Below are 23,659 nucleotides of genomic sequence, written 5' to 3' on the forward strand. Positions count from 1 at the left end.
GCTGCCACATCCCATTAACTCGGACGCAGTCAAGAAATACTTCGCTTAGGATGAAAACCCGAGAGGGCGTCCTAAGTTGAAAAAAAAAAAAAAAAAAAAACGTTTAGGGTGAAAACCCGAAAGGGCGCTCTAAATCGAAAAAAGAAAAAGAGGAAAAAGAAGAGAAAATAAGGTGGGTTCAAGATGAAAACCCGCAAAGGGCGTCTTGCAACTAAAGATGGGTCCAAGTTGAAAACCCGGAAAGGGCAATTTGGATATCAACGGTGGAAACATCCCGGCACATGAATCTTCTACGAACCCAACAAATCGGAGAAATGTCGCACCCTCCCAAACGTTGTCGCATTTTCAAAGATCCTTTGGCAAAGGCTGCACTCAAAGTCACCAAACGGCTTTTCAACTCAGAAGTGCCCACGTTATCGAGATCTAAGACATTCATTTACACATCATTGTGTATTCGTTTTCTAGAATGTTTGCCATGTATTATTTGTTCTTCTCCCTTATAAATAAAGACCATCTTTCCTCCAATACCTTTTGAGCATCTTGAATTAGATTTAAACCTAATGGTTTATTTATTTTTATGAAAGATAATCGCATATTGCTGTACAAAGATTCATTGAAAAGTACAGGTACCCAGAAGCCGATCAAGGCTCATGCACATGCTTGAGATGGTTGAGGAGCATCTTCAAAAAAAAAAAAATCATCAAACATTTGAAGAATTTAAGATCAGAGATCGGAACTTCAAGCTCAAGAGTCAACAACGACAGGCCACTGGAGATCGAGATTACTCTCCAGAGCTCAGAATAACATATGTTGCATATGCATTTTAGACATACCTAAGAGCATGACATCCATAACATCACATATATGCATATCTTTGCAGGTTTTACCCAGAGCCAATTTCAACTTCACAACGAAGGATATTGGACTCCAGACAACGTAAGTTCAACTTCACGACGAAGGGACCGCTGGTTGTCAACAAACATTTCTCAATTTCAGGGCCAATTTCAACTTCACAACGAAGGATATTGGACTCCAGACAACGTAAGTTCAACTTCACGACGAAGGGACCGCTGGTTGTCAACGAACATTTCTCAATTTCAGAGCCAATTTCAACTTCACAACGAAGGATATTGGACTCTAGACAACGTAAGTTCAACTTCACGACGAAGGGACCGCTGGTTGTCAACGAACATTTCTCAATTTCAGAGCCAATTTCAACTTCACAACGAAGGATATTGGACTCTAGACAACGTAAGTTCAACTTCACGACGAAGGGACCGCTGGTTGTCAACGAACATTTCTCAATTTCAGAGCCAATTTCAACTTCACAACGAAGGATATTGGACTTCAGACAACGCAAGTTCAACTTCACGACGAAGGGACCGCTGCTTGTCAACAACAACTTCCCAATCTCAGAGCCAAACTTCACAACGAAGAATATTGGACTTCAGACAACGCAAGTTCAACTTCACGACGAAGGGACCGCTGCTTGTCAACAACAACTTCCCAATCTCAGAGCCAAACTTCACAACGAAGAATATTGGACTCTAGACAACGCAAGTCCAACTTCACGACGATGGATATCCAATTCTCAGGCTCAACTTCACAACGAAGGGGCTATATACGTATACAACTTCACAGCGAAGGGTATCATACCCTAACAGGTTGACCCAACTTCACGACGAAGGAGTCATCTGTAACACCAAAAGTCTTCCGGTCAAGTTTCACCTTCGATACGAAGTATCTTGAGTCAGAAGACGATCCAGGAACTGCTGGTCAAAGCTTTGGGTTCGATTTCAACTCCACGACGAAGGATCTCGTACTCAGAACTCTCCAGTTTCGACTCAACCTCACGACGGGAGAGTCATTTCCTGATTTAAATTGACAAACCAGTCATGATATCGGATTTCAACTCTACGATATAGGGCATTCGATATGGACGAAATTCGTGTCTTTTAATCTTTGCTCTATTTTCGTTACACGACAATGAGCAAAGAGGGGCAGCTGAAGACAACAAATTTCATCCCTTTTATTTTTATAATATACTTTTGATTAATATACATTATTGCAAAACTATACTACATATTTACATTTTATTTTTATTTTTATTTATTTTATTTTTTGTGTCAGGCCCAAGATCGGTTTATACGGGGCCCAACAAGATGCCCTAGTCCAACCCAAATCCTAAACATACACACGAGCTAGGGTTTCCAGCTAGCATTCCAAGCGGCGCTGCATCCGTTGCCTCAATGCTCGGCCGAGTCCCTTGGTCAAGCATTCAAACGCCACGACAACAACCCACCGAGTCCACTGCCGGGTTTCTCGCCTCAACATCACCAACACACCAACAAACACAAGATGTCAGTGTTTCATTTGGAATGAAACTCCTAGTTATTTCCATTATAAAAACATGTAACTAGGACACAGAAAGGGGAGAGCACGAGATTTACAGAGAGAGTTTACACGTGAGCCCATACACAGTCATTTTCACACAATTTCACACACACGAGATACACAAGCATTACGAGAGGGTACACAAGAAAACACAGGAAACTAGCAAATCTCTTGTAAATTCCGAAAGAGAAATAAATAAAAGGTATCGCTTTTACCTTTGTTTGTCGATTCGGTTCCCTTGCACTGCTTGCATGCCGCTATTGTTGAGTTTTTGAATCACCAAGAACCATTCGGCCGAGGAACGAAAGGGAGGCCCTTTGTTTTTCAAAAAGAAAAAATTTCAGATCTACGTTTTTTCTAGTCGATTTTTGAAAAACAATCTTTGTTTTTAGAAAGGAATTCCAAAAGCTTTCGAGATTTCAAAAAAATATATAAAAACGCGAGTTTTGCCGCCGATGAACGACGGCCGGCGCCGTTTAACGGTGACGGCGAGGCGGCGTACGGTGGCCGTGTTCTGGGTTCATCGAGACCCACGGCTGTGTTCTTCATCCTCGATGAACTGAGGAGAGGATGGAGAGAGGGGAAGAAGGGACATTTCGGCGAGAGAGAGGAGGATGAAATGAATTTCAAAGCGTTTGGTTGAGTTAAATGCTGCGTGTTTCTGTTATATTAAGGGTAAACTATGCCTTGTGACCCTCTGATTCCTAAAACTTCCATTTTACCCCCCAAATCCGATTTTTAAACCCCATTCTCTTTTGAATTCGACCTTCAATCAAGGTTTTCTTTCAATTTAGTCATGTTACTTCGTTTTTATTTTTTATTTTATAATAATTATTATTATTATTTTTAATATTATTACTATATATATATATATATATACGCATTTCATATTTTATTTTTATATTAATACTTTTTGTTACGTTTTACAAATTAGTATATATGTATATATTATTTTTAATTTAACTATTACTATTATCTTCTTTTTACTAATTTATATATATATATATATATATTTGCGTTATTATTACTATATATGTATACTTTTTTTTCTTCATTGATTATTTTTGCTTAATATTATATTTTAATATATATATATATATATATATATATATATATACTTATAATAGTTTATTTATATATCTATTATTATTATGTGTACATTTCAAACGTTTTATTCGATTACCTTTTTCTTTACTTTGTTTTTATTTCTTTGATGATCACCTTTTTATTCATTGTATTTGTTTATTCGTTGGTTGTATGTAGATTATTAATATTTCATTTATTTAGTTTACTCTGCTTATTAACCCTTTTTTTTCTCTATTTTTATCTTCATTCTTGTTTCCTTTATTTTTCATTTTTTTTTTCTATTTTCGTTCTTTAACGTCTTTATTGTTAAGGGAATTTCAATCAGTCAAGGGTAAGTAGTTCAGATCGATGTTTTACCTTTTAATTTAACTTTCAATTCTCTTAATTAAAGACAACTGGGAATTACATAGTACCGAAAGGGCAGTTCAAGGGTGCTAATCCTTCCTTGGCTGTAATCGACTCCCGAGCCCGACATATTTCCGGTAAGACGCAGATCAGGTAAGAAATAGGGTATCCGATCAACCCATTTATTTTTAAATAAATGATCGGTGGCGACTCCAATCCACATTTTTCAAGTCGAAGCCCAATTCCGGGGCCCAACCGAAAGACGGTTGCGACAGTAGTTTACTAAAAACCTAATGAAAAAAAAAATCTAATTCAACAGAGTAAACCATTTAGCCATGTAATCAAAGACATTAGGTAAAGTAGGTGCTATAATTTGGTAGAGATGAGTTTTGAATTAATTTGCGGTTGACATATCCAAAATTGATCATCGATATTTGTATGACCTTAACAACCCAATCTTATCCAGGTCCGATCAAGTTAATGTATTGTCGACAAAGCACCCGCATCATGTCCACGTGGGCATCCATCCTACTTGTTGGCAAACTTCCAAGCCACAAAAACCTGATTTATTTTCAACCAAATGCAAATGCCATGCACTTCCCGCGTGAAAGAACAGAGTTAAAAGGAGGGTCCACATTTCACTTCCCCCCAGGGATCCTTTAAAAATCTCATATTTTGCTGTGCTTCTACATGGCCTCATCCATTTGTTTTCATGTCCCAAAACTAGAAGCTTCACAACTGAAGCACAACAGTTTCCTTTCTCTTTACCATGTACAAGCAGAGACAGGCACCCACTTTAATTACCATCAAACCATTGGAAACAGACCTTCTCAAACTTTATAAATTTTTAAAATTTTATAAATTCAAACTCCTTTAGTTTCTAATATAATGTTTTAATTTACATCTCTAAATACAAAATCATTCATGGGTTCCTGATAGAAACCAGGATGGTGATTGAGGTGGGGAGCCATTGAAGCATGGACGACCACTTTCAGTTCCATATTCCACCAAATTATATGCAGAATATAGTAGTAGTTTGTCGCCAGCAATGTAAACCCCACTCCCCATTTCAAAACTTTATTAATTCATTCTACGAATTCCTATCAACTTTTTTTCTAAAAAAAAAAAAGTGTACCGAAAGATATTGAGTAATACTATTTAGAATCACTACCAGCAGTTTTCAGCTTTCAGGTCAAGGGTGTCGCCTCTAGTGCTTCTGGCTTCGCCGTTTGGTGGGTGGACCCCTTATGTTTGGTTGGTCCCTTTTTTAATGTAGCAACAAACTTTATTCTACTTCATTTAATTGTAAAATGTTAATAATATGGATTTATTCAATTTAAATTTAAAATATTTTAAAAAATAATTTAAATTTTTGTATCAAGTTCGAATGGTAATTCAAAATAATTTAAATTAAAATAATAATAAAAATGAAGACTTCAAAATGATTTGAACTAAAATAATTGAAGCAATTAACCGAAGTGACCGATCTTAAAATAATTTCACTCAAAAATTCAAATAATCAAACTCAAAATATCCAGAGCTGAAATAATCAAAATTTAAAATCTTACAAATTTTTAAACAATTTGATTTATCCATTTTTTAATAAAAATTTATAGTTCAATAGAATATTATAAAAAAAATTAAATTTATTATTAATATTATCGAATTCAATAACAATATATACAATTATAAACCAAGAGTGCTTCAAATACACCAACAGCTTCAAATACACCAACATTATAATTCAAACAAAACTTTTGCATTTCATATCAAAGTAACTCACCGACGAAAAGAATTCTCTTTTAGGGAAAAAAGTAAAGTTTGACTATAAAATATGATGTTAAACTATATAATTAATTAAAGAGAAAATCATTACATTCCTTGTTGAAAATAAGAGAAGATTGAAAATTTTCTATTGCTTTCATTTTTTCTGTACCATCGTTTACAAAGCTAATGTGTATATGTAGTTCATTAGTTCACAAAATAACCAACTAAATAACTGTTATACTAACAAACTAACCGAAACAACTAATTTCTTTCTAACTTCAACACTCCCCCTCAAGTTGGTGGGTAAAAAATATCTTTTACCCCCAACTTGGACAACAAGTGTTCATGCTGAGAAACCCCAAATTGTTTTGTGAGAATGTCAACTTGCTATTCTTGTGTTGGAATATACTCTGTCTTGATCAAGCCACTTTGTATTTTTTACCTCACAAAGTGAAAATCGATTTCAATATGTTTAGTCCGTTCATGGAAGACTGGATTAGCTGCAATTTGAAGGGTTGCTTTGCTGTCACAATATATTGTTGCAGGCTTAGTCAACTCCACTCCGAGCTCAGCAATTAGTCCATGTATCCAAGTTATTTCAGCTGAAGTTGCTTCTATGCTCCTGTTCTCTGCCTCTGTCGAGGACCTAGCCACTATTCCTTACTTCTTTACCTTCCAAGAAACTAATGAACACCTCAACTTAACACAAAATCCAGTGACCGACCTTCTTGTCATTGGGTAGGTTGCCCAATCAGAATCAGTATATACAACAAGTTCACATTTGTTCGAAGTAAGCAACAAATTTCCTTGACCTGGATTCTTTTTCAAATACCTCACAACCTGCAAACCACCTTTCATATGGGATCATTCTGGTTGATGCATAAATTAACTCAGACATTGAAATGAGTAGGCTATGTTTGGTCTTGTATTGGTCAGATATATAAGTTTCCCTACAAGTCTCTGAAAAATTGTCTTATCCTCCAGAATTTTATCTTCGATTTTTTCTACTGAACTTGAGTCGAATTCAACAGATGTCAGCTGAGTGTTTTGTTCTAGAGGTGTTGAAGTTATCCAACTTCACCCAAGCACATATCCCTTGTTAATTCAAGGGTATACTTCCTTTGATTGATTATTATACCTTCCTTGGACCTCAAAATTTCTAGTCCCAAAAAAAATCATCTCCCCTAAATCCTTCATTTTAAAATGCTAATGTAAAATCCTTCAAAAAAAATAAAATGTTGATGTAAAAGTTGTTTTAACTCACCAATCATCACACCATCATTCCCTGTGATAAGCAAATCGTCCACGTATACTAACATCGTCAATATTTTACTTCTTTGTTGTTTAGAAAACATTGAATAATCATGTTTACTTTGCAGATATCCTACAGCTAACAAAGCCTCTGACAACTTCAAATTCCACTGTCTAGAAGCTTGTTTCAGTCCATACAATGGCTTTTGTATTCTGCATACCAAGTTCTCCCCTGACTACAAAAGCCCTATAAAATTTGCATATAAACCTATTCATATAAATCACCCTGTAGAAAAGCGTTATAAACATTCATTTGCCATAAATGCCAGTCAAACATGGCTACTAAAGCCAAAATCAGTCTTACAGTAGTGATTTTAGCTACAGGAGAGAAAATAACTACATAATCCACACCTTCCTTGATTAAAAGGCTACTAACCTAGCCTTGAATCTTTTCACCTCTTCTGATGCCTTGTACTTGATTTTGTACACACATTTACAACCTACGGGAACCTTACCATGGGGCAAAGGAACAATAGAACAATTATTATTTAATTCAAGTGCTTAAATCTCCTCCTTCATAGCAACAACCCGCTTTTTGGATTTATAAGCTTTTTTTAAGGAAGTTGGCTTAACAAGTAAAGAGGTAGTAGAAATAAAAGATATTGTAGAACTAGGTAAATGAGAATAAGAAATTGAATTAGAAATAAGAGTCAAACCTAAAAGGTGGGGTGACTGGTAAGAAAACTGGTTACACACGTAGTCATGAAGCCAAAATGGTGGTTTAACAGCCCGAGAAGACTATTTAATAATAGGTTGTTCAGGAGAAGGTGAAATAATAGGTAAAGAAACAAACCCTATAGGTATACTTGCTACCATTGTATCACTAGAAACATAGGAACATTCTCAGAAATTGGAGAACCATAATGACTAGAGAAACTGAAGAATTGGGTACATGGTTGAGTAAAAGACTAACAATATCATTAGAATGATCAACAGAGGAAGGTGTAGAGGTTTCAAGAGACAAGAAATCTGAATCAAAATCTTGAGAATGATGGGGGAACACAAAAAAACAGAATCAATAGTATAATGAAAAGGAAAAAATCTTCCCAAAAAACAACATCCCTATTTACAGAAACCTTTTTAGAAACCAAACTAAAAAGAATATAACCTTTTTTAACTGATGAATAACCAATGTGAATGGAAGGTATAGCCCGAGGAGAAATTTTATCTGAATATTTTGTATATGTAGCATAACATAGGCAACCAAAGATTTTTAAATGAGACAAGTTTGGAGGTTTGTTATAAAGCATTTCAAATGGTGATTTCCAGTCGAGGACACTAGAAAGTAACCTTTTAATCAAGTAGCACATTCCCCCCAAAATTTGATTAAAACACGAGATTGAAAAGGGAGACCTCGATCTATTTCTAAAATATGCATATGCTTCCTTTCAGCAACTCTATTTTGTTGTGGAATACGAACACAAGAACATTAATGAGTAACCCCAAGAGAAGTAAAAAAACTATAACATTCCTCTCCCAATGAACTTCTCCTCATTGTCACTTCTAACGAAGAAGGTTTTAACCACAAACAATGTTTCACTCTTAAGTTTAAGCAAGTATACACAGGTCATGCGAAAATCGTCAACAATCGTTAAAAAATAATGTTACCCAGCATTTGTAGGAATTTGATACGCACCCCAAAGGTCCATATGAAGCAGATCAAAATGATAAAAACTATAATGACTAGGGAAAAAGGCAACTAAGTTTCTTTTGCAAGAGGACACATATGGCATTTATTCAATAAATCAAGACCAAACTAGACATAATGTGAAAAAGATATTTTATTCAATTTTGATAGAGAAACATGTCCCAACCGGGAATGCCACATACAAGTATCATTGACAGGTGATGAAAAAGTGGTATGTAAAACAATAGACTTATTATAAACAACAGAAGGTAACTTAGAGGCTATACTAGTGTTACTTTTTGTAGGGAAAATACCAAAGCTTAGCTTGAAGGACTTCAAAAAATAGAGACCTTGTGCTCCTTACCAATCCCTATCGTCATTCTAATTGAGAGGTCCTGAATAACACAAAAATCAGGGTAAAACACAGTTGAGCGATAATGATCACGTGTAGGTTTTTAAATAGAAAAGAGATTATGCTTAAACTGAGGTACAAACAAAACATTTGTTAAGTTTTAGTCAGGATTTAAAATAACAATGTCATGTGTGGCTTGAACAATCTTGACATTGGGTAAGAAAACGGATTGGTTAGAGGATGAGCATAAAGAAGGATTCTCCAAACTTTGTCAACTAGAAAAAAATGATATGTTGCCCTTGTGTCCATAATCCAGGTTAAAGCATCATCTGAGCAAGGTACACAACTAGAAACAATACCTATAAAGTGTGCAGCTGAATCAACTGTAGGTACCTTAAGAAGAGCCATTAATTGGTCATATTGTTCACGAGTCAACCCAAGAACCAGAGATATATATATAATATGTCTCGACTGGATTTGATCTCCACACTTTGTATTTGTTCTAATTTGTGGTTCCTTGTTATTTAGCATTTTATTTCACGACATAAATTGATGGTCTTCACTCCTATGAGCAGATTTCCTTCACCTTTTCCCCTCAGTGTAGAAGGTGATCTTTGGCTAGGGTTGAACCAGAAGAAAAATAATTCAGACTCAAATTGGGACAATAAGGGATATATTTTCTCTTTTTGTGAAGGGATAAATGAAATAAAGTCGTTCATCATTTCATACACGGAAGTCCTTGCAGAAGAGGTATCCCAATGGGATAGATATTCATGATTAACTTTTATTCACATAAAAATAATATAATTAATGCGTGATAGAATTATTTCAAATTAAGTTCCACTTTTTTTTGCCTCTTTCTTCTAGCATGTCTCAATTGCTTAGGCTCATCTTCAGGAAGTTGATTCGAGATGTCCCACATTGTTTCTTCTTGTAAGAAGGTTCATATTCAAGTGAACATCTTGTACTCAATGCCTTCAGGTTTTATTGGTAGAAAAATGCCAGTTTTGCATCTAAGAAGATGATTGTGTGACTTTATTGGCTCAACGAAAGGTAAAGGTATGACTTTTTGTGTCTCAAAAAATATAAAGGCAATATTTCAAAGTCTCAAAGAGAGGTAATGTCAAATTTTAGTCTTTTGGTAGTGACCATGAATTATTCAGAGTAAAAAAACTGAGTGATCTTATTTTTGGCTTTGGACGGGATAAAAAAGGTCTAATCTTGCCATATGTCAAAAATCTATAATTCTTGAAGAATTAAAAGAATATGTAATTCAATCGATATTCAAAGAACTACAAGATTAAAACTTGTTTCATTGTTCATAGCCTTAGAAGGTAGCATAAGTTCAATCATTAAACAATATACAAAAAATTTAAGCAAATATTAAAGAAAAAACAAAAATGAGTTCAAACAAAAAACAATGCTTTTAATGAAAGTGAAAGAAAGCTTCATAGTATATGCAAAGATCTCTTCTTGATTAGCATCAGAATGCCTCATCATTCATCGAACGTCCATGCCCACAAATCAATCATATCCTGGACCTTTCGCTTCAATGCCCTACAATTCTCTGAGGAATGTCCTTAACTTCCTATGTGATAGTTGCATATGCATCAACATCGTAGCCTTCAAGATATGGCGGCTCATTCGGCTTGGATTAAATTGGAGTCACCAAGTTCTTCTCAACCAGCGTTGGAAGTAATTCCTCATAAGTCATTGGAATTGGATCAAATTGACCCTTTTCTCGGATCATCCTATAAGGCTCATCCCTACAACTAGCTGAATAGGCTTCTACCGTACTGATTTTAGCTTCTTCCTTTAATTGTTTGAATCTTGCTTCTATTCTTAATGTGGTGTCACGTGATTAGTACAATTGTCATTGAATCCTCCATTAATTAATTCCATGTTTTTATTAGGAATGGTAGAACGACCAGAACCCGACTGGGAAACCCGAAACTCGGCTAAGTTCGGGTCGGGTTGGGTTTGAATAATATCAGGTTGGGTAGGGTATCAGGGTAAAATTCAGGGATTTTTTCAGGTTCGGGTTCGATAAAAGGTATCCCCACCCCGCCCTGCCCCGATTATATATATATATAATATAATATTTTATATTTTTTATATTAATTATATATATAATACAAACAAAACATTTAACCTAGGTTATTGAATGAGATTCGAGGTAAGTCGGTAACACTATATTCTATATTAACTTATATGTCATTTTCTTTTTGAATAATATTTGTGTTAAATGATAATTTATGTTATTTTGTTTATAGAAACTTGTTCGAAAGAGACCGAGGCATATTGTCGCTCTGTTGAATATGATTATGACGTGGATGAGGTAAATAATGTTTATAAAAACATTACTATTTTGGTAACATGCTTTTATAATTATTAAAGTAAAATTTGGTTGATTTATTGATAAATTTCTCATTGTAGGGAGCTACCAAAGAAAGTGACAAAAGTGGCACGACGATTTTGGATACTTTATTTGACTTAATATTACATATGCATCTTCGTTGTATGATTTGAATATCGAAACAAGTTTGTATTTAATTATGTATGTGTTTTATTTTGGAGTTTAGACAATTATTTAGAATTGGGTTTGAATTTGTGACTGTAGTTTGAATTGTAAATCATGTAAACTAATTTTTCAGTTTTTTGTGATCGTTTTTTCTATTTTTTATGAAAACTATAGCTGCTCGATTTTTCTCAGGTTTGGGTTTGAGTACAACATTTCGGGTCGGGTTCGGGGACGGGGCAAAAAAAATCCCCGACGGGCCACCCCGATAAAAAACCTGACGGGGAACGGGACGGGGATTCATTTCGAGGACGGGGACTGGGGGAGCAAAACACACCTCGAACTCGCCCCGTTGTCATTCCTAGTTTTTATGAATGATGCATGTGAAAACACTTAAATAAATGCAGTGCAGAATGTAAATATGCAAATGTTGATGAAAAAAAGTGTTGATCCTAATAATGAATACCATAGAATAATTTTCATCAAAGATAAAAAGTCTTCACATCACAAGATATCCATTTTACAAACATGTTTTTGCTTAGACGCTAAGTCTAAAATGGGTCAATGCTTCGTCTATGAGATTCGTCCTTAAAAATTATGCCCTTCAAACTCTCTGTAACCTAACTCAGTTAATGCTCCTGTAGTGCTAGAATCATGTGGTATGCCTTGATGATTAATGGTGGAATAGTTGTGAGCGAAATATCTACCATTACTTTACCTTCTCGGATCAAATGATCAACTTTCCAGTCTCGAATGTTGCATGTTCTTCAAGCAAATTTCCTTCTTGTACTCTCTGAACTTCTTTTAGCCCTCGGTGCATGTCTTGTATGCGACTTCTTGATTGAAAACTTTTATCAATCCTTGTGAAAATTTTCACTTAAATATTCCCTTGCGGATCAACATTTTCGCATTATGTTATGATGATGCAACGTAAAAAAGATGAAAAATGACACAAAAAAATAGAAAAAAATGAGTTAGTACAGGTAAGATAATCGATACAGATAAAAGTGTTATTCAAAGATGAATATAATACCTACCCCATCATGGTATCTACCCGAGCATACTTTTATTAAATAGTAATCATACCTAGACATGCTATTTACCCGACATGCTTTATTTTCAAGAAATTGATCCTAACCGTATAGTATCTAGTTCACATCTTTCATTCGAAAATAAATATATTATATGTATTTAATGCAAAATGTAAAGGTTTAGAATCGTTCCTTCTTCGTGTACACTTATTTTGACACTTACTGATGGAAAGAGGTTTGGCATGACTCTACCTAAGATAATCATTATATGGTTTACTACATGCATGGCTACAGATCTAACGGGAAAAGGTACTTGAATTGTCCTTGTTGTTGGTGCCCCCTTGGGTTACCAAACCCTCAATCCTTAGCCATTATAGGCTTAAAAGAATCGAGTTCAATTCGAGGGGATTCACTTCCTTATATTCATACAAAGAATAAATCCCTACGAAGATATATTGTGTATGTACCACATGGGTTATTTGCTAAGGCTCATACGAAGAATAAATTCTTACGAGAGCAAAGCGTTCACCCCTACTTAATTAGGACGAAGCTCGGGTATAGAGCTTATGTCATGCAAATGCACGTTAAGTGTGTGAGGAGGAACACACAAACCTTCGACCAAACAAAACAACAACAAAAAATAAAAGGAATACTTTCGAGAGAAATTTTGGTGAAGTTGAAAACTTGAATTTGAACATTAGCAAAACTATTTACATAAAGAATGTATAGTAATACAAAATTTCAATAAAAGGATCATAAGTTAACTATAGACACGAACTCATAATTTCCACCACTATGACAATGTATAAGCGACTTACAGCCTAACTCTCTAAAGTGTCCCCAGTGGAGTCACCAAGTTATCGTAACGTCTTTTTTGACGATCGAATAGGTTTTCGATCAAACCCTCGAATTTACGAATTATTTTGGAAAAACTTGAATTTTTGTATTTATTTTGATTAAATTGATTTGGGAGTCGCCATCGACCTTTGAGTTAGGTAGGTCGAATACCTAAAACCTCTTTTAAAAAATTTTAAAAAAATCTTTTTTAAGACAAAAAACTGGTCTATGCTTATCTAAGATTCATTTTAGGTTCGGAAGTCGATTACGATTGGAGAAGGATTAGCACCCTCACAACGCCAAAAAATTGGTACCTAATCGCTTGTATATTGTCATGGTGGAAATTAAAAAATCGAATCAATATTAAAGTGTGATCCTTTTATTGAATATTAATTAACTTATTTAGAATTAATTACTAGGGGACACTTCTTAATTCGAGAAGAAATCATGGGATTTTCACATCCCCTAATGGGAAGGCTATCATATCTATTTCTCCTTTATACGAGAAATGTCTTCTTCTGAAAAATAGAAATTATGCAAATCAAATTATAAATACAATAAGATATCGAATAAAATGACAAAACATGATACTAAAGTAATCATACAAATATATCATTTGTTCATCGAAAATGGACTTAATTTATTTCAAGTTCACTTTTGGTTCGAATGTCGTATCGAATCACACTATTTTTATTAAGTAGTGCTTTTCACACATATTCTACGTCAAGTGTTATTGAAAGTATTCGAGCCAAAGACATAAAAACAATTAGCCAATAAAAATGAACATTTTATGATAGTTAAAATAGTAAAATATACATGCATAAATACATAAGGCTTTAAAAATATTAAACAAACAAATACATATACACACGTAATGTGAAATAAATAAGACCTACATAGCAAGTGCATTTACCATATGAAAACATTTGAAACTATAGCACATTCTTGAAACAAACCAAGTATACACATATTAACGTCTATATATTCATATTAACATATACATTAACATAAGACCTAAGTACCGATTTGCAATATGATGGGTTGAAATATGAAGTAACAAAAACTAAGCACACTAAATGATTAAGTGACTAAAAAAGAGAAAGTTTAAAAGCATACCAACAAACTTGGCAAAACTCATGAGAAAGATGTAAGAATCACAAAACGGGAGCACTGGAATCGCAATAAGCCTAAAATAACATCCATGACTAAGATGAAAAATATTAAAGTCAGGCGCTAAATGTATGAAACAGTAAAAATATAAACAAATGAGCAAAATAACTAAAATTAAATGTGAGATAAATAAAGTGACCAAATTAAGAAACTAGTAAAAAACAAAATAGGGACTAAATCGCAACTCAGCAAACGTAACAAGGGTTAATCATGCAAATAAACAAAAAAAACCCTTAATAGTGACCGAAATAAACTTTTCACAAATTGGCTTCCAAAATTAAGAACATTACTAAGAAATAACTAAAGCACAAAACATGGAACAAAACTGAAAATAAATAAATTTAAGGCTCAAATAAAAAAGATGAAAACTTTCGATTGATGACTCAAATGAAGAGATTATAAATACCGGAGGACTTAAAATATTAATATCCCAGGCACTAAAAACTGCCAACCCTAGCCCCTAAACAACGTCATTTTGTTTGGGCTATAAAGCCCACCTTTAGAGTTTAAAACCCTAATATATCCTCCCTCTTTGTTCATTTTTCTGCTGCCTCCCTAAAGGAAAGGCCTCCTTTTTCTCTCTTCCTCTTCGACGAGAGAGAGGCCATCCGAGGCCGTCGTTCGACGACGGTGGTGTGAAAAAGACCCCTCGCTCGGCTCTATTTTTTTCTCCTTTCTTTTTTTCTTTGAATCCTTTTCATCCTCCTAATTTGCTCCCCTTTGAATTCTTTTTTTTTTCGGGTTAAATGAAGGGGTGGTATGTGATGTATGATGGTGGCAAGGTAAGCTCGGGATTGGGCTGTTGTCAGCAGTTGGTGTGGAGGTATGGGCAACAACAACCGATGGCAGGGCAACAACAACCGATGGCAGGGCATGGTGTGGAGAATGTTGCACATGATGGCTTAGGGCAGGAGCAGTTGGTGGTAGGGCATAGCCGGACAAATTTTAGTGTCTACATTTGGTTCACGAAAAAGATCATTATCAGGTAATAATTTATTATCAATAGTAGCACTTTTGGGTTAAAATGGTGGGAATGCCATTACTTCTTAATTCTTTGGTAATGAACAATTTTTACCACTTTAGACATAAATACCTTGAAATAGTAAATTTTTTTCATATATATCATTCTCAATTATTATTCTTAGTGTTTTACTCAAAATTATAAACTTAATAATAATAATAATAATAATAATATGCAAATAGTTTAATTTAGTAAAATATTGATAAATTTATGTAGTTAAAATTATTTTATATTTTTAATATTTAGTATATTGATTATTTTGTATTATGAGGTGAAAATATTGTTATGGTAAAAAAATAAAATTACTTAAAATAATATTTAATTTTAAGTTATTAAAAAATAGATTTTATACATTAAAAATAATATATTTGACCACTCGAGATCACAATACTATTTTTCATAATATATTTTATATAAATGAATATGATACTTATGAAAATTATTTAAAATTATAAGTTTGGTATGCTAATTATATTAATTATATGCTAAATGTATTTTTTTAAACATAGATAGTGTAATAATTAAAAAATATATATAATTTTTTTAAATATTTATAATTTAATATTAAAGTTTTACTTATTAATATATATATATATAACAAGGGTAATTTGGTAAAAGATGCATCTAAGTAATCTTATATTCTTCCAACCAAACATTGTAATCTTATGTTCCTGGTATACAAACCAAACAGGGTAATATAACATTCTCAAAGTAATGTTACATTCCGATAATCTTATTCCTAAAGATAATCTTACATCCCGTGAATAAAAAGCATCCTTAAGGTGATTATAAAATAATATAAGTTCCGAATTATTTTAGGCATTGATAAGACATATACACCCTTTAGACATAACTATTCGAACTCGAAACTTTTAAAGAGAACAACAATCTCTTTTACCCCGAATCACTCAATATATTAAGAAAATTCTAAAATATCATATATTTAATATCCTAAAAGTTTCTCGAATACGAATATCCCTGCTAATAGTTGTTAGCTTGCAATAACTCTATCCATGTAAAGTGGAGTTTGAGTGAAGTTGCAATGTAATTAAGCCCTATTTTGGCGAATAAATGTAATGGCACGTTATTCAAGTGAACCCACATTGGAATGTTTCTCATGTTTTATTTGCAAGGGTTTGAAACCGATATACATTTTCTAATAATCTTATAATTATAACATAGTAATTATTTAAAATAATTTTAATCATCGATAATATATATATATATATATATATATATAATTTTTTATTTTAAAAAATACTTTTTGACTATTAAAATCATTTAATAAATTCAAACTAACACGTATATTCTAAATTCCATTTTAAACGTAAATCGAATGATTAAAAATTATGTTCAATTCACTCTGTATATATAGTTTTTTTTATAAAAAAAATCAGCTATAAGTATTAATATAACAATTTATCTATATATTCCTCATTTATAATGTATTTATATAGCTCTTCTTTTGCATTTGGCGGTTATCACCATTTCTTTTCAAGAGTAGCGGTGATGACTTTCTTCTATCATTTTCCTATCATTTTTTTTCAGTTGATCGGTTATCTAATTTCTTTAGTTGTCAATGATTTATTATCTAATTTTATTAATTTTCAGTTATATTTTAATATATTTATAATATAATATTTTTAATAGATTTTTTCTATGGTTTAACTGTCTCCCATTGGTCTTTTACTTGACCTTGATTTGATAATTTTATTGTTTGCTTTTTTGGTGTCTAGTTTTTTCTCATTTGTTTGGATATGACATTTAGTTAGATGAGATTACAACTATTTAATATTAAACACTTACACCTCTAATATTTATAGTGTTCAAATTCGGGACTTCAAAAAATAATAACAATTCATTTATCACCGATGTCGCTTGTTTAATGCTCATTCGTCCACTTGGGATACATTTTAGATTTTCTTCCTCTATGTTTAATGCTCGAGATGTCAAGATAATCCTCTTTGCATGTCGTTGTCTCAACTGTTTGTACTCTTACTCATGATCATTCATGTAATACCCAAAATTTTATCTAGTGACTAAAATGTAAGTTCTAAAAGTTTAATGGCTAAAGTATAAACTTTTTAAAAGTTTAGGAACCAAAAATGTAATTTTAAAAAGTTATATATTTTAATTAGTAAATAAATAGCTTGGCCTAAAACAATGATTTTCGTTGGAATCAGATTTTCGGTACGGTATTTGTGTTTAAAGTTATAAAGCGATGAAGTTCGATATCGAAATTGGATAATCGGATTGAATCAAAATTTTACGAAAATTTGAAAGATGTTACATAATGGTTGGAAATTTTATTTCCATATTTTAGATAGAGAAATTCAACACAGGATAGTGTAATTTTTCAGTTTGGGTCGAACATTGGAATTTTAGTGACTAAAATGCAATTTTTGAAAATTGCACCCAAATTAGGAAGTCAAAGCCAAGTTGATTCATCGTTGACACAAGGAATATTTTAATGGAAAATAATACAATGACATTTGGTAATTTCCAAGTTTCATTAAAGGTATTTTTGGAAATTCTCATTAATTGAATTTTAAATTCAATTATATTAGTTTAATGCCAAGTGTATTAGTTATTCAATACTAGAATAATCAAGATAAATCAAAACATTCAGTCATTTTTCTCTTTGAGGTCGAAACCACCAAGACCAAGGTAAGATTTTATTTTTGATTTTTGAAGTCATACACTTGATTTTTATATTAAGCTATTAGGTCGAGAATTAACCTACTGAAATTCTCTATCATTTGGTATAAATATTACATGGTGAAGATGTTTGTGTGTTGAGTTTGGAAGTTAGGGTTTATGTAGGGTTTTGTGGTTTTGAAGAATTGATTAAAGATTTTTTTTGTTTTGATGTTGGAGATTAATTTTCAAGTTTGTGTGATGCTTTAAAATCAATTGTATAGTGATTTAAAGTATTCGGCCATATCTAGGGTTTGTGAGAATGTTTGAATTTTGATTTAATTTGATGTTGTGCGGATTGGAATAACATGAATTTGATCATAGGAGGTTGAAATCATGCTTGAAATTAAACAAAAAGTTCATCTTAGATTACTTAAAATATTCGGCCATAGGGAAGAAGTTGGGGGGAAATTCTTGAAAAATTTCCTATGGTTTAGAAATGATATCAGAAGTGTTCTATGTGATTTGGAGATTAGTTTGGATCAATTTGGAATCTTGAGAAAGAAAAAGGGCTAGTTTACAAGTGTTGAGAGTTGTGGGATATTATTGCAAGAATGTGATATTTGGAGGTTTAATACTGATTTTTAATATTTGAAATGTTTGAAATTTAAGTTGTGAAGTTGTTTGGAACCAAATTGCAAATTTGGAAGAATTTAGAGGTGGAATTCAAAAAGGTACTAAAAATATAGGGACTTGATTGCAAGTTTTTTTAAAATGTGAAAGTATCATTTGGCTAAATTAGAACAATTCTGGAAATTTTAGAAGCTTGTTGATTTTTGAGTTTAAGTATTAAATTGCAAGTTTATAAGGTTAATGGTTGAATTCAAAAAGCCTAAGAAAGTTTAGGATGAAATTGAAAGCTTTTAAATGTTTAAGTGTTGATTTGAATATTTTGTTAAGGTGCTGGAAATTTTACATAATTAATGTGAAATGATCATAATAGTGAAGGGCTATTATGAATTTAATGGAAAAGTTAAGGTGAATTCTAGAAAGAATTCAAATATAGTGTCTTGATTGTGTAATTGGCAAAAGTCGAGGGGTTAAAGTTGGAAACAAATATTGTTGGGAATTAAAGAGTATTTTGAGAAGTTTGAAATATTGATAAAAGTATGACTTAGTTTAGTATCAATTAAGTATCGATTTTTATTTTATAGACTTTTATATTTTTCAGTTTAAATTATGTTAGTTCGAAACTAACATATATTTTGAATATGTGATGTTATGATGTCATATTGTCAGACTACAATAAACTTAGTGATCCAAACGACTCGAAAGCAAAGGACAAAGCACGTGAGTAGAAATACTGTGTATAAAGGTTCGGTAGTTAAGCAAAGGTGATTGTAGTTTATTTATTTAATTGTTTTAATTGAGGACGACTTGCGATAAGTCGACCTTATATTATTTTTCAAGCATGTTTCTACTTTAATTATGGATTATTTCCATAATGATTATATAAATTTTTTATGAATAATTTAGGGTATGATTTGCCCAAGTATGAGTTTTATGAAAATGAATATCAAATGTTTATGATTTTCTGACGTTGATTAATAAATAATTATATTATGAATTAAAAGCACACTGTATTTTGCATTGAGAGTCGTACGTACATTTGTCATGCCATTTAGTTGAGTATTTTTTAGTTATCAGTTCAGTTATGGTACATTCGTGTACCCTATGATCAGCACCGTTGGTGCACAGGTTATGATTGTATTGTAGTGCATCATATTTCAGTATTAGTTATGAGTGGCACTGTGACGTGCCTAGTGCGCACCTTACTCACGTACATTTTGTTCTCATAAATATGCACTGGGTTATGAAAATGAATACAAAAGTTTTTATATAGCTTTGAGTCGACGGAAAGCATGTTGTGATTATCTTATCAGATATTGTTTATCATAATTTCATGAATTCATGAAATAAGATGAATTTCAAGTTGCAGTTAAGAACTGACTTAGATAATTCGGATTGTCGGTTTAATGTTTTATTTAAATTATTTTATTTATATTTATGAAATTTTCTTGTTTTATATCACCTTAGCTTATTACTGTTTCATAAGTTATACTTAGCGCGTGATGATTTTTATGTGTAGGTTATGATAGAAATAAGAACGAGTAGTTAGGAGCCTCCTGAGCATCTTTTTGGAAGTCATATCTATTATCAGTATCAGTAAGACATCTTCGATGTTATTTTTTACTAATAGTGGCATGTATATTTGTATTATAGGTTTACTTTATCAATTTTATTTAATTGGTTTGTAATAGTAAACTAGGACTGCTTTCTGTTGACTAGTTTAGTTTTATAAGTATTTTGCATGAGTAGAATACATATAATTTATATATTTTAAAATGATTCAGAAACTCATGCAATTTTATATAGTTTTCGGTAACATACTAAACTGACTAATTATTAAATGAAAACAGATTTATTTTCTATGACAAAATATTAATTATTAATTTATAATTTCATGTTAATAAGAAAATAATTTTAAAGTTGAAATATGAATGTTTTTTTAAATGGAATAAAATTTTAAGTATTTCAGTTCAGGGAAAATATATTAAGTTGATGTGACATTCATAGCTCGTATTTCAAGACGTATACAAGTTCTCATTCTATTTTACTTATAATAGTCATGAATGTATTTATCCTAAATATATATGACAAGATAATATTAATGATATTTTATTTAATTACTGAAAGTATCATAGTTCTACTTTTTTTTAAAATATTAAGGTAATACGTATTTAATACATAAACTATCAGTTTTGATTCTTTTTAATACATAAATTTTTAATTTTCAAAATCATACATAAGTTTAGTTTTTGTTTCATTTTAGTACCAGTAGTTAAAAACTTAATGCGTATAATACCTAAATTATCAATTTTGGTTGGTTTTAATACCTAAACTTTAATTTTTTTTCAAATTTTAACGTTAAATTTTGAACGGATATTAAAATGAAACAAAAGCTAAACTAAAATTTTAATTTTTTTAAAAAAAATTAAAAGTTTAGATACTAAAATTGATAGTTTAAATCATAAATATTAGTATAAAAAGTTAGGAAAACATAAATTATTTTCAAAAATGGTGGGTCCCTAGTGCAATTTTATGAGGACTGTATATGAACAACTAATAAACACGTAAAAGCCCGTCTTTATAATTCTGATTGTAGGAGATCTTTAAATTGCTCTTAATCTAACGTTGGGATAGCCTAATACCTTAATTCTCCTTCTCCCATTACATATGAGAATAGGATCAGTTAATTTGTAAAAGCCCGCCAATTATAAATTAACAAAAAAAAAATAGAAAAACGAAACCAATTGTATTTAAATGAGAATCAACGAGAGAGAGGGGAAACAAAAGCAGAACCTTCATTCTGTGGTGACCCTCGTAATGGCGGAGCAGCTTCCGGTGTTAGCAACGACGGAGATGGGGGGATCTAGAGAGAAAACAATGAACAATCAAACCGCTTCAAAGCAATAGTTCATTTTTTTCTAGGTTTTCTCATCCCATTAGATTCTTGTGTACATCTCATTTTTCGAGTCTTCCAATGAATTTGTCTCCCCATTCTGCATATTCCTGACAAATTTTCCAAACCCCAATCATTCAGGTAAACTTTCAAAAACCAAAAAGTTCTTTATATTATTTACATTTTCTTTTTGCCTATGATTCATTATTCGTTTGTTTAGCTCTGAAAATGCCATTTAAAAGCTTTGTTCGGGGGATTGGAAAGATATCAAAGAAAAAATCAGGGACGAGACATAAGCTTCGGCGGGGTCGAGCCCATATTACTCCAGAAGCTTCTCTCTCTTCTTTACCTGGTTCTTCAACTGTACAAATCGAGCAGCGGCAATGGGAAAATTTGCCACCGGAATTACTCGTAGATATAATTCAAAGAGTGGAATCAAGGGAACAATGTTGGCCTGGAAGGAGAGATGTGGTTGCTTGTGCTTCAGTTTGTCGCTCATGGAGGGAAATTACTAAACACATTGTTAAGATACCTGAACATTGTGGATTCTTAACTTTCCCAATCTCTTTAAAGCAGGTAAAAAAAAATTTCGCCCTTTATTTTTGAATAAAAAAATCGGTTCTTTTTAGTGTTTTGTTTGTTGTTTTAAGCCTGGGCCAAGGGATACGCCGATCCAATGCTTTATTAGAAGGGATAGAGCAACTTCAACGTTTCGATTGTATATGGGTCTCTGTCCAGGTAATTGTTTCTTCTTGAAAATGTGTTTTTTGGTTCTTTAAACTATATGTTTTAGCCTGATAATTTGTTCATAAGTGATAGTTATTTGTATGTTATGAATTTATAGGTCTTTCAGGTGAGTTGAGTAAATTGTTACTAGCAGCAAAACAGGTCAGAAGGGCTACTGGTATTGATTTTGTTATATCTTTAGTTGGGGATGATTTCTCTAGATCAAGCAACAAGTATGTTGGAAAAGTCAGGTAAGCTCTTAGATGTGTTAAACTATTACTTTCTTAAGGATTGGTTGGTCCGCTCTTTTGTTAAATTTAAGAGTGAAGCTTTTTAACAGATCTAATTTCCTGGGGACCAAGTTCAACATTTTCGACAGTCAACCTCCGGAAGATTCTATAGCATGCTCCCGTTGTCGATCATGTCAAAAAACACATCTCGAAAAGGTGCCTTCGAGGGTAACTATGAGTAACTATAACACTGCCAAGATATCTTATCAGCTCAATGTTCTTCGTACGAGAGGTCCAAGGAGAATGCAGTGTACCATGCACTCGATCCCCATCTCCATCATTGAAGAAAGAGAAACTGCTCCTACACCTATGGCATTTACGAATTGCCTTGAGCATTCTTCTTCCTTGTTAGATTCAACGGGAATAAGGCCACAAGCTGGATCCGATTCAACTGGCAATTGTACAACACTGAAGTCAATGCCATATGCACCCTTAGTCTTGAAAAATAAAGCTCCTAGATGGCATGAACAGTTGCAGTGTTGGTGCCTAAATTTTAAAGGACGAGTTACGGTGGCCTCTGTAAAGAATTTCCAGTTGGTTGCTGCTGTGGAGCCAAGTCGAAATGTTACAGTAGCTGATCAAGAAAACGTGATTCTGCAATTCGGGAAGATTGGCAAGGACATTTTCACCATGGATTACCGTTATCCACTCTCTGCCTTTCAAGCCTTTGCAATCTGCTTAAGCAGCTTTGACACAAAACTTGTATGTGAATAACAGTTATCTTGTTCCTTCTACTGGCATGATCATGTGAGCGTTCACTAAAATTTGGTTGTAATTTGTAAATATTCTCTTCGGTTGTACTTTAGGCTAGCCATTTCATAGGCAATAGCCTTTGTTACTCTGCAATTATGTAATTAGGGCTACAAACGAATGCTAAGTTTGAGTATCTGTAGACATTCAGCAGCCTTTATATTTAATGTTATGAAATATCCAATAAATCATGAAAATGCAGAAGGCATTATGGGCCTGGAGCTTGATTGTGGACAATTTGACATCTTTATTGTGTGTATCATAGTCATTCTCT

At 32.7% G+C, this 23,659-nt stretch overlaps 1 protein-coding gene across 1 annotated transcript; it reads left to right on the forward strand.

Moving 5' to 3' along the window:
• Positions 1 to 4,688: 4,688 nt before the first annotated feature.
• Positions 4,689 to 23,540, forward strand: LOC120113602 (tubby-like F-box protein 5). Its single transcript, XM_039134701.1, has 7 exons — positions 4,689 to 4,701; positions 7,842 to 7,847; positions 18,515 to 18,522; positions 21,807 to 22,195; positions 22,270 to 22,357; positions 22,464 to 22,596; positions 22,686 to 23,540. The coding sequence occupies exons 4-7, from the start codon at positions 21,848 to 21,850 to the stop codon at positions 23,347 to 23,349; spliced, it is 1,233 nt and encodes a 410-aa protein (XP_038990632.1). The 5' UTR covers positions 4,689 to 4,701; positions 7,842 to 7,847; positions 18,515 to 18,522; positions 21,807 to 21,847; the 3' UTR covers positions 23,350 to 23,540.
• Positions 23,541 to 23,659: the final 119 nt, after the last annotated feature.

The sequence above is a fragment of the Hibiscus syriacus genome, unplaced genomic scaffold (assembly GCF_006381635.1).
Source record: "Hibiscus syriacus cultivar Baekdansim isolate YM2019G1 unplaced genomic scaffold, ASM638163v2 tig00110210_pilon, whole genome shotgun sequence".
Taxonomy (NCBI): Eukaryota; Viridiplantae; Streptophyta; class Magnoliopsida; order Malvales; family Malvaceae; genus Hibiscus; species Hibiscus syriacus.

Coding starts and splice junctions, on each gene's coding strand:
- LOC120113602 (XM_039134701.1), top strand. CDS start 21,848: ATGCCATTTAAAAGCTTTGTTCGGGGGATTGGAAAGATATCAAAGAAA. Junction 22,196..22,269: donor TCCCAATCTCTTTAAAGCAG/GTAAAAAAAAAT, acceptor TGTTGTTTTAAG/CCTGGGCCAAGGGATACGCC. Junction 22,358..22,463: donor GTATATGGGTCTCTGTCCAG/GTAATTGTTTCT, acceptor ATGAATTTATAG/GTCTTTCAGGTGAGTTGAGT.